General features: G+C 57.9%; 4 protein-coding genes across 4 annotated transcripts; 1 reads left to right on the top strand and 3 right to left on the bottom strand.

Moving 5' to 3' along the window:
* Positions 1-1,172: 1,172 nt before the first annotated feature.
* Positions 1,173-2,287, bottom strand: CMQ_2623 (uncharacterized protein; the record flags this gene model as incomplete). The annotated part of the gene is made up of 3 exons (XM_014316701.1): positions 1,173-1,232; positions 1,395-1,699; positions 1,759-2,287. The coding sequence occupies 3 exons, from the start codon at positions 2,285-2,287 to the stop codon at positions 1,173-1,175; spliced, it is 894 nt and encodes a 297-aa protein (XP_014172176.1).
* A 1,355-nt stretch (positions 2,288-3,642) lies between these two features.
* Positions 3,643-4,544, bottom strand: CMQ_2692 (uncharacterized protein; the record flags this gene model as incomplete). Its single annotated transcript, XM_014316770.1, has 2 exons — positions 3,643-4,057; positions 4,138-4,544. The coding sequence occupies 2 exons, from the start codon at positions 4,542-4,544 to the stop codon at positions 3,643-3,645; spliced, it is 822 nt and encodes a 273-aa protein (XP_014172245.1).
* A 951-nt stretch (positions 4,545-5,495) lies between these two features.
* On the bottom strand, positions 5,496-8,360 carry CMQ_2795 (c6 zinc finger domain containing protein; the record flags this gene model as incomplete). Its single annotated transcript, XM_014316873.1, has 3 exons — positions 5,496-7,517; positions 7,716-8,221; positions 8,282-8,360. The coding sequence occupies 3 exons, from the start codon at positions 8,358-8,360 to the stop codon at positions 5,496-5,498; spliced, it is 2,607 nt and encodes an 868-aa protein (XP_014172348.1).
* Positions 8,361-9,363: 1,003 nt separating this feature from the next.
* Positions 9,364-11,081, top strand: CMQ_2910 (aif-like mitochondrial oxidoreductase; the record flags this gene model as incomplete). Its single annotated transcript, XM_014316988.1, has 2 exons — positions 9,364-9,577; positions 9,634-11,081. The coding sequence occupies 2 exons, from the start codon at positions 9,364-9,366 to the stop codon at positions 11,079-11,081; spliced, it is 1,662 nt and encodes a 553-aa protein (XP_014172463.1).
* Positions 11,082-11,090: the final 9 nt, after the last annotated feature.

The raw sequence follows: 11,090 nt of genomic DNA on the forward strand, positions 1-11,090 counted from the left end.
TCGTCACTTTTTCCAAACAGACGTGGCTTCCGTACAAAACTTTCCTTGTCTGTCTGTCTCAGGTTCGTAAACATTTATCTGCTACTTTGTGTCGTCTGTAGAAACAGACAGTGGAGAGGGGGTGTCGCTTCCAGCTACAAGGGTGCTGCTTGTATTTAATTGATCCAGAGTAGCCAGGGTTTCTGGATGCCGTCTACTGACCGAGCTAGAGCCGGAAGTGAGTGTGTTGAGAAAAGGAAAGGAAGTGCCTAATACAGCTCTCCACAATCAAGAGCCTTAAACGAGGTGGCAGCTCTAAGTCTTCGCCTTGAATTCTGATGCCGTTCTCCTCCCCGTTCTCTATGTTTCTACTACTGATGTGTGCAAAATACTCGCACAGCTTGTCCACCTCCCGAATTGATGGCCGGACCAAACTCTACGCTTCTACCCATCAGAATGACAAGTCTTCCATGGCCGTCCATGGCATCTTCTGTGCCACTGCTTTGGGATCACGACTGCGGAGCCGCGAATCTGAGTACGACAGATCTTCCACGACTTTTTGGTAGCTGGTGTTACCGGTCATCCAGTCTCTGTGTTATACTTTCTTGAACCCAGCTTCGTTAGCCAACAGCAATCAATCCATCAGATCCGATCCGCACATCGTCCTCCTTGTTGACTTGACGATGGGTAAGTTCTTCGGGGTGCTTGGAGAAAACATATGCCTATGGCCAAGTATTGGAGCGGGTGTACAAGCGTGATGTGGGCATCAAAAGTGATGAAGGGAAAGGAAGACATCCCCCCCCCCCAAAATAATGTACATGGATCATACTTATCGTCAACAGTACTACGTATGATATATCTCCCAAAAAATCATCTAAAGCCCCCCAAAGATAAGACGGTTACCAAGAATCAAGCCGAGTATCAGTGTCCTAAACGATCTTCGATATACGAATGCAGCACAGGGAAAAGCACAGCGCGAACCAGCGAGTCAGCCCGACTGCGGTCAAGGTGAAGGCAAGGCACGGTAGTGCTGTCAACTCAAAGGTCCGTTCGGTTTTACGGCGGCACTGGGGCAAGTGCTCATGCACATCAAGGTAAGCAGGCTAAGCGGTTATACGGAGGTTAGTCCAGAGTACTTCTCATAGATGAGACAAACAGAACAGAGACAGTGCAGTCTCACTCTAATAACTGATTTAAAGGCCATTGAGTTGGTTCTGAGCAGCTATTGCGTTGCCCTTATTGATAAAGTCGAGCTATAACGACAAACGTGTTAGCCACATGCTCGATCTGTTCTTATATTTCTGCCTATAACGATGAGACCAAAACAGCCACATCTGAACTGGCGTCTGATGAGCGCCAGGCAGCGATTATTGTTGATAGGTACTATGGGCAAGACAAGACGTGTTTTCGCTCACCAGAATGAAGTTGGGCAAGCGGCCATGTTCATTCAAGCACAAATTTGCCTGCGCCGTGATGGATGACAAGGAATTGGTCGTAGACGCTGCCGTCGCGTCGGGAACGAGGATATCGTTGCCGAAGAGATTAATGTCAACATCAAGGAAGTGGTTGACAAGACCCATGCGCCCAGTCGCACTGCCGCCAGAGGGCCGGTCGATGGTGCATTCGGGAAAATCGGCATCCGTTGTGTCGTATGGCGTCTCGTAGATGAACGTGAATTCACTGAGGATGTAGTCAACCTTTGTTCTGTCGGCGTGGTAATCTGACCTCGTGTTAGCCGAACAGAATAGCCGGGGCTCTGCAGCAACTGATCGGACCTACCCATGAAGACGATGAGGCGCTTGCCGCTAGAGATGAGAGCCCCAAGTGTGGGCCAGTCGGCCAGTGCGGGCGTGCCGGATGGAGCATAGGCATACGTGTCGAGGCCCGCCGCCGTGAAGACGGTTCCGTAGTCGGCGATGGCAATGCTGTCGCCGTTCGTCAGGAGCAGGGTCACGACCTCGTTTGGGTTGTCGTCCAGGAAGGTCTTAACACTGGCAAGGTAAGTAGCCAGAGTGCCGGCGTCTTCCTCAGCGCAGGTAGTGTGGCACAGCTCAATCACACCATTCTTGTTGTGAGACTGGGCCTGCAGAAAACGCACGCCAAGGCTGAGCTGGTCGGCAACTGAGATATACTGGTTCTGGGTCGGCAGGATACCGACGAAGGCGGAATCATGCGAGCCCACATATGCCACATTGCTGTAGAGCCGATCGCAGAGATCTGGCGAGCCGTTGCAGCTCTGTGCTCTCTGAGGTAGAGAGGCCGCAACGGCGATGCCGGCCAAGAGCAATTGTTGGAGGTGGAAATGCATTTTCGGCGGCTCGCAACAATGACAGTGCTGGGATATGCTGGACAGGTCTCCTCTGGCCTGGACGAGCACGGCAGGTACTCCGTAGACAACCAAGTGAACAATGAGACAGAATCTCCAGTCGAAAGACTACATGCCTCTCTCTGAAAAGCAGCTCCATGCAGGCTTTATATGCCCTCTCAGGTGTGGGTTTTATTGATGCCTCATGTCAGAACGTGACTGGTGTGCTGGGGACCTTATTGCCCATCTGTTGTCTGCCACGCACATCTATCCTGGCTGTTGGCTGAAAAGGACGGCCCCAAAAGCTAAGACAGGGGGTCAAGAAGGCATGGGTGGGTATGATTCATATCCCTGTCCGGGCCGTCCTATGTATGTAAGGCCAGGCTGTGAGTGCTTCCGCCGCAATCCTCTGCATATGGAGTAGGTGGTGGTGGCCCCATAGCATCTTGCAGCTGAGAGTGCCTCGTTTGGCATTAGCGTAAGGCCCATAGGAGCTGCTGCGCGGGCTTTCATCATAGCCTAGCGGGAGCCAAATTTGGGTGGTGTCGAGGTGCTGGGTGGCGAGGTCTGCGGAAAGCCAGACACATTGGTGCCGAAATTGCCTTGCTTGGGTCGTGGCCATTGTCGCGTTGTGGTTTGCCAATTCTGCAATGCGGTGATGTTGTTGAATTAAGGGGAACGAGACATCAGAGAATTGGTCACTGTGAGGTGCCAAATCAGGCAAAGTACGGCACGGTCGCTCTTGCGGTGTTCTGATTTGTCCCCATGCAGCTCCTTCGTGTGTCCCCCTTTTCGTATCAAAGCAGACGCAATATTATTATCTTTTTGGGTGTCGTCACGACGTCCCATTCGCAGTAGCCTTCCCCTCATTTTAAGTAGGAGCCTGATAATCCTGACAGTTAGCGGGACCTCCTTCCTTCTTAGGAAGGCTGTTCGCCCTACATAATAAAACCGAAAGCACAGCGGCAAGCGTGGAAACAATAGGTCAGGAGAAATGCCCTGACACCTCTCAGGCTCTTTACTGATCCCATGTCTGCCAGCTTTTCAGACCTCTCCCGATTAACCCTGCTATTGGCGCTAAGCCAGAATTCAAGCCGCCAAAAGAAGCCAACTCAATATACCAACCCTCCAATCAAAGTAATCCAATTGCGCCTTAGATGGCTTCCCAATGTCTACTTTCTAGAAATTTATCTTCTTCCAAAAGCTCAAGCCACGATCTCTGCTACATAGCCAAAATAGACACGCTCTGATCTCTATCAAAATGCCATCCAACCAGTTGACTGCTGCTTCAACGCGTCCATTCCGGCTTCGCCGACCCGTTGTCCCCTGCCATCTTTCCGCGGTCCCATTCCCGCGCCTCATCTTTTTTTGGTCCACTGGATGTCTGCCACGTCTCTCTTGCCGCCCCGCGTCCAGATGGCAATTTCACGGTCGGTGAACCCGGCTGCCTTAAGCCGTGCCGCACCCTCTCGCAACATGCTCTGCCGGTCGCGTTGCATCTCTGCCCGGGCGTCTTCGACGGTGGGCGTGTCGCCAGCGTAGGCGCTTTCCGGCTGTCCCACGTCCTGGGAGGGGTCGTAGTCGGCGGAGAAGTGTAGGTCCATGCTGGATGCTCCAGCCACGGTTCCACGGCCGCGAACGCGCACGGTTGCCGCTGCAGAACGCGAGTCCGAAGCTGGCAGGGGCCCCACAAACTCAGACAGCGGGTCGGAGTCCGAGTCGGAGTCCGCTGCTGCTTCTGCCTTGCCAGGCGTCACTTTGTCGCGGCTGAGTCTGTGCGCCGACGACGCGGAGAGCGGCGATCGCTCGCGATGTCGATGTCGCTTCTCTCGATCCAGCCTACCATCTCTAACCTTGGGTGACCGTGACCGTGACCGGTTGCTGTGCCTTGGTCGCTCGTCTCGCCTGCTGCGTTCGTGTCGATCCCGTCGACGTTTATTAGCCTGTCGGCGTTCTTCGTCCATGTCCGTATCGCTATTGCTGAGCGATTTAGATCGGCTGTCACGCCGAGAGCGATGAGAATGTCGGCTTCTGTGCTTCCTGGAGCTTCTGTGGTGTCGGCTCTGCTCCCCATTTTCCTCCTGCTGCTCGCCTTCGCGCCTGCCATTGCTGCGAGACGTATGGTGGCTCCGTTTGTCCCCCTTTCCTTCCACCCTCTTATCGTCCCGATCTCGGTCGTCGTCATGATGCCGTTTTCGGTGATGTGACCGGTCCTCATCTTCCGCTCTCCTCGGCTTCCGTTTCCGCGAGTGGTCACCATGCCTGCGAGATGAGTCGTCATCCGAGCTTTCGTCGCCGGCTTTGCCCCGGCGCGACAGCTGTCTTAAGCGAGCCCGTGCTTCGGCTGTCTCTTTGGCAAGCAATGTCGCATTATGAAAGTTTGCTTCTCGTACTATGTGTTGCAGGAAACGTGTATTTGGCTTCAGTTTAGAAGCTGGCCTGGACGCTGGTCAATGGAGAACTGTGCTGGAGAGACGAGTTTTGGGAGGACTCACCGAGATCTCGTCGATGGCGATTCGAAGAGGAAGCTGTAGTCCGTATTGAGATCTTCCATGTTCCTATACCAATACCAAAGCAGTCTTTGTCGGAGGTCCGGACTTTAAGCTGCATAATTCAAGCTTGTTACAACCTGACCTTAATGACCGACCTAGTTGCACTTGTATGGAAGAAATTGTGCCGCTCTTTACCGCCCTTTAATCGCACAGTGCGAATGCACTGCAGATCGCAGAATCGACACGCCGAAGTTTTAACAACGATGCAATGCATATGAGCAAGCGAATAGGTTTCCGAGTACCCAGTACTCCGTAAACTCTGGTTAGATAATAATTTCAGCGGCCCATTTTATATATGAATTGCAAATAGATCGATTGCAGGGCCAATTGACTTAATAGAGCATATAGTAATGTTTTGAACTGTATATTACGGTACTTATTTTGATTAGTAACCAAACTCAGCTTAAACACCACAACCAAATCCAGTCCATTCTAAGCCACAATAATGAAACCCTTTACACTTACCGGGAGTCGATTCCTCTTTGCTTAGCAGACGAACTTTTGAGGGCATGCTTCTTCTTAGGACATCCAAGTATATACAAATCATATAGGTGCAGTTGTCGCCCATACATAACTCTACTTTCGCGTGCTCTTATCTGGAGCTACATTATACACGCCTCTCACTCTCGCTCGCTCTCTTAGTGTCCTTTATCAGCCATTCATGCCCCCCAACCAAAGGCGCCGCCGCCTCCGTTGAGGAGTGACCAGTACGTCGTGTCGACGCCCTGCATTGCCCAGTCGTCGGACGCGCCTGTCATGTCGGGGAAGGCGGCAGAGGCGCCGAAGCCGTCGAATGCGGCGCCGTTGCCGTCTGTCATGGTGTCAAAGTCGACGAGCATGGTACTGAGGTCGGGGACGTCCAGCGGTCCAGTTTCGGCCATCGACAGGTCGCCGCCGTGCCAGGACAGCACGGCCGGCTGTGGAGAGAGCAGGCCAAAGGGCGACGGCGAAGAGGTGGACGAGGAGAGGGCCGACGCCGGATGCTGGTGCTGGTGCTGGTGCTGATGCTGGTTCTGATTCTGATACAGGTGCGGAGGGATGGCAGCGGTCTGCACGCCGGCCGGGGCAGCTATGTTGGGGTGGATGTTAACGGTGCCAAGGTAGGGCACGTTGAGGCGCACGGGGGACATGGAAGGAGCAGCGACCGATGCCGGTGCCGGAGCGTATGTTATGGCAGCGGCAAAATGGCTGTTGGGAGAGAGGGAGGGACAGGGGGACGTGCCGATGCTGTTGGTCGTGTGCTGTTGCTGTTGCTGTTGCTGTTGATGGTGGAATGGAGCGGTGCTCGGCAGCTTCGTGGCGGCAGCAGCTTCGGGCGTGGAAAAGACGAGGTCGAGGAGCGGCAGCAGCTTCTGGATGGTGGCGGCCGACTCGAGCGAGAGGCGGTCCTTGTTGGTGTTGCCAAAGTGCAGCATGAGGAGGCGGACCTGCTCGACCATGGCGCGATCCTGGAGCAGCTGGTCGTCAAAGGCGGCCTGGACGGCGGCCGGAAGGCTGGTGGACGGGCGTGGGCCCAGGTAGCCGATGATGAGGGTCATGGCGGCAATGAGGGAGGAGTAGTCGACGTGGCGGCACGAGTTGGCCGAACTGACGAGCTGGCGGAAGCTGGTGAAGCGGCGCAGCAGCGCACGGCTGGCCCGCATGCACGTATCTCTGCTGTAGGTGAGCATAGCGGTGGTGGGAGCTGATGCTGACGTGGTAAAGGGGAGAGTTGGAGCCGAGGTGGCCGTCGTCGGCTGTCCAGCGACCGTCGATGTCTTGGCCGTGGCAGCAGCAGCAGCAGCGGCTGAGTCGCTGCCGCGCAACATAAAGGGCAGATGCAGCATGATCAGGATGCAGTAGTGGTTGACCTGCAGGATGGAGCGGGTAGTCTGGCCGAAGATGCAGGCGGGCGACGCGCTGACAGGGTCGTAGGCCGGCACGTCCCACCAGGCAGGATCAAGGTCGCACGTGGCGGCAGCTTGCAAGTCGGCATCGATGGCCTGGGTCACGGCGTAGGGAGGACTACTGCCCTGGTGGTGCTGGTTCCGCTCGATCAGACGGCCGGTCAGCAGCGTGTGGGCCTTGGCCAGCCGCTCGACGGGCGTGTCGGTCGGCAGGTCGAAGACACCGTCGGGCGTGCCGGCACGCAGGCCCAGCATCAGCGACAGGTAGCGCTCGCACGCGATGATCCGGTACCACAGAGCTGCAGGCGAAGGCCGGCGGCTGGGGTCTTCGTGCGGGTCACATGACCTTAGCGCGCGCGTATTGCCGCGATCGAGGCCCATCAACTGGGCTAGGCCGAGGGCGCGACGATAGCTCAGCCAGGCCTGGCGCAGGTGTCCGCAATTGGACTGCTGCTGGCCCAGCAACACGAGGCATTGCAGGCCCTCGACGTTGCCGATCAGCTCGTCGCTTGCTGCCACCGTGTGAGCCACCATGTCGGCGATGCGGCCGACCACGTCGATCAGCCGGAGCCCGTCTGGCAGCCCTGCGAGCTGCAGCTGTGGCGCTGCCTGCTGCATGCAGAGTGTCAGCTGTAGCAGCCGTCGTGCCACCAGCGTTGGGTGGCTGCCGGCCGGTGGCACTTCGGCCAGGCTCTCGGGCGTCTCGCCACGCCCTGCGTCCCGATCGTGCTGGCTGTGGAAGAGCGAGACGACGTGGTATGCCGGCGGTCCGCGTGCCATCACGTCCAAGTCGGCCTGCGACGGGAACAGCGACCGCAGCGTCTTGCTGAGGAAGCCGTATTTGCCGCCGTCCGAGTCTGCGTTGCTGCTTGGCGTTGCCGCTGCGTTGCCGCTGTTGCTGTTGTTGTTGCTGCCACTGCCACCACCACCACCGCCGTTGCTGCTGCCATCTGTCGCCATGCTGTCCTTGCGTCCGCTTTCGGATCCGTCGACGTGTGCGAGCGACTGCTGAATGCCCAGCAGTGCTGCCACAGGCGTGTCGTCCGCGGCCGACGTGTCAAACACGTCCATGTGCGCGTAGCCGTGCTTCTTCAACATTGTCGGACAGGCCCGGGCTGCCACTGTCGGCAGGTCCGTGAGCATGTCGCTCACAGCCGGTAAGCTTTCGTCCCCGTCTCCGTCTCCGTCTCCGTCTCTATCTGCGTCTCCGCTGGAAAAGGCCGGCGATGACGGCCGCACGTACGACCGCTGTGATGCTGCCGCTGAGCTGCTGCCGCCGCGTACTGACTCGCCCGACCGCCTCATCAGGATGTGCTGCATCAGCCGCTCCATCATCGATTCCAATCGGTCTAGCCGTAACGTCACCTTGCGTTCCGGCGCCACGGCCACGGCCTCGTCCGCAAATTCCTGGCTGCGACACGCCGAGCCTCGTGCCCGGCAGGCAATGCAGATCGTGTCATTGTCGTGCGTGTATTGGCACCGGATCTTCCGTCGTCGGCCTGCCAGCGTCAGCATCGCCCACCCATCAGCCGTACGGCAGGGCCTTGCATGCAACTTACATTCCCAACAGCTGTGCGTCCCCTTGCGCACCTTTCTCCGCCCCGGGCCGCTGCCATTCGCGTGTGATTGGCCGCTCATGGCTGTCGGCACATAGCCTCCTCGCTCTCTGCAGGAAGAGTACCTTACGATAAGTATAGACCGGTGGTGGAGAGGCGGACGAAACGGACGAAACGGCCGAATCCAAGTGGGCCAATCGGCACTGTCTCTTGCGACTTTCAGCCGATGCTACTCGCCTCTGGTATAGCTGGGTCTTGCTCGCTCGTATTCCCTGCTTTCCCTATGCTTTCCTGCAACTTTTGAGCCTCTGACGCGCTCGCCTCTGTCGTTTCGTGTGTTTCGGAAAATGGCTGACGATGAGGAAGGGGGCTTCTGCCAAAGACGTGCCACCCCATATTACTCAGCGCTAAGCTGTTCGTCCGAGCGTCGGCCGAATATGCCGGTCGGTCGAGACCCGGCGAATTCCAAAACATAACTCAATCAGAACGTGATGAAGCTGCTGTACCCGCCGTGCTGCAACTCGCAGCTTGCAACCGACAATATCGCGCCTTGACTTTCCCAGGTTCAGTAGAACAACAGCACGTACTCCGTATGTACGGCCTATTCCAGGTACAGTCTAGACTGCCAACTATGACGTCACGTGAACACGCTGTAATCGCAGCACTGCAATTGGCTGAAGCTCCCTACGAAATAAGCATGCAGCTCAACGTCTTACATCAACGCAACGCCCATCGCACCACAACCAGCTTACCGGCTTCTTCTGCTGTCGTCATACTTGCGACGGGCCAGTCAGAGCGCAGACAATGACCCATTACCGCATTGCCTTGGGGCTGGCTGCCCCACTGCAGCAACGGCCCTTGTTTGCTTCAGCACCTCTGCTACTTGATAAGACTGCCCCTCACTGGGCGTCGGCACAGGTGCCCGTCGCTCCTTCCTGCATTGTAACCATTCTTCCCAAGATTCTACCTCTATGAATTGGGCATCTCTCCGTCTGCAATCAACAGCAAAATCCATCCTGCAGCCCATCTCTGTATCACGGTCCAGCCGGTCTGTCTATCGAGGTCTATCCCATTCTGCCGTCGCCATGGCCGAGTTCAAGCTCAAGGGCGTCACGTCGCTGGCGCTCAAGGTGGGTGAGAAGCAAGAGGTCGAGGTCGAGGGCCTCGATGCCAAGGTGCTGCTGGTGAATGCTGCCGGCACGATCCAGGCCATCGGCCCCAAGTGCACGCACTACGGCGCGCCTCTGGCCAAGGGCGTGCTGACGGCCAACGGCCGCATCACCTGTCCATGGCACGGAGGTAGGACACGTCGTTTCCGGACATGCTCGCACACCAACAATGCTGACACCTCATAGCCTGCTTCAATGCCAAGACCGGAGACGTAGAGGACGCCCCGGCGCTGGACTATCTGCCGACCTTCCAGGTGGCCGAGCGTGACGGGGCCGTGTACGTGACTGGCGACAAGGTGGCCATCCAGTCGGGGCGGCGAAAGCCAACGATCCGGCGGCTGGTGACCAAGACGGCAGCCGACGACGAAAAGGTCGTCATTGTGGGAGGCGGCTCGGGTGCCATTGGCGCTCTGGAGGCGCTGCGCGAAAAGGGCTTTTCCGGCAGCATCACCATGATCTCGTCCGAGGGCTACCTGCCCATCGACCGGCCCAAGCTGTCCAAGGCCCTGCTGACAGACCCGGCGAAGCTGCAGCTGCGCGATCAGGCCTGGTATGATGCCGGAGCCGTGACCGTGGTGGCTGACGAGGTGACGAGTATCGACTTTGGCGCCAAGACAGTGGCCACGAAGCAGGCCAGCAGCACGCCGACGCCCTACACGACGCTGATTCTGGCCACTGGCGGCACCGCGCGCCGGCTACCGCTCGACGGCTTCAAGACGCTCGGCAACATCTTCACGCTGCGCAATGTGCACGACGTGCAGAAAATCGTCGGCGTGCTGGACGGCGGCGACCGGAAGAAGAAGAACGTCGTCGTCATCGGCTCGTCCTTTATCGGCATGGAGGTGGCCAACGCCACGGCTAAGAATCACGCCGTGGCCGTGGTCGGCATGGAGGCCGTGCCTCTGGAGCGCGTGCTGGGCTCGCAAGTTGGCAAGGCAGCCCAAACTGGGCTCGAGAAGAGCGGTGTGTCCTTTTACCTGTCCGCGTCGGTCGACCGGGCGGAAGCGTCTGCGACCGAACCCGACAAGGTCGGCGCCGTGCTGCTCAAGGATGGAACGCGTCTCGAGGCCGACGTGGTCGTGCTGGGCGTCGGCGTGTCCCCGGCCACCGAGTATCTGCGCGACAACAGCGCTGTCAGCCTGCGACCCGACGGCTCCGTCGAGACGGACGAGTCCTTTGCCGTCGTCGGCCTCAAGGACGTCTATGCTGTCGGCGACATCGCCTCGTTTCCCTACTACGGCCCCGCGGCCGAGGGAAAGCTGGTGCGTATCGAGCACTGGAACGTTGCCCAGAAGGCCGGACGCATCGCTGCTGAGCATATTGTCCGCCGGACCGCCAAGGCGAAAAAGTCGGGCTCTTTCTTCACGCCCGTCTTCTGGTCGGCCCTCTCGGCCCAGCTGCGCTACTGCGGCAACACCGCCGCTTCCGGCTGGGACGACCTCGTGCTGCAGGGCAGCCTCGATGACGGCGCCTGGGCTGCCTTTTACACCAAGGGTGAGACCGTCGTCGCTGTCGCCACCATGGGCAAGGACCCCGTCATGGTCCAGAGCGCTGAGCTGATCAACGTCGGCAAGATGCCGTCCAAGAGCCAGCTTGCTGCCGGTCTCGACGTCCTCACGCTTGGGTCGCCCTGAATAGCCGGT

The sequence above is a fragment of the Grosmannia clavigera genome (genome assembly GCF_000143105.1).
Source record: "Grosmannia clavigera kw1407 unplaced genomic scaffold GCSC_144, whole genome shotgun sequence".
In the NCBI taxonomy this organism is placed as follows: Eukaryota; Fungi; Ascomycota; class Sordariomycetes; order Ophiostomatales; family Ophiostomataceae; genus Leptographium; species Leptographium clavigerum.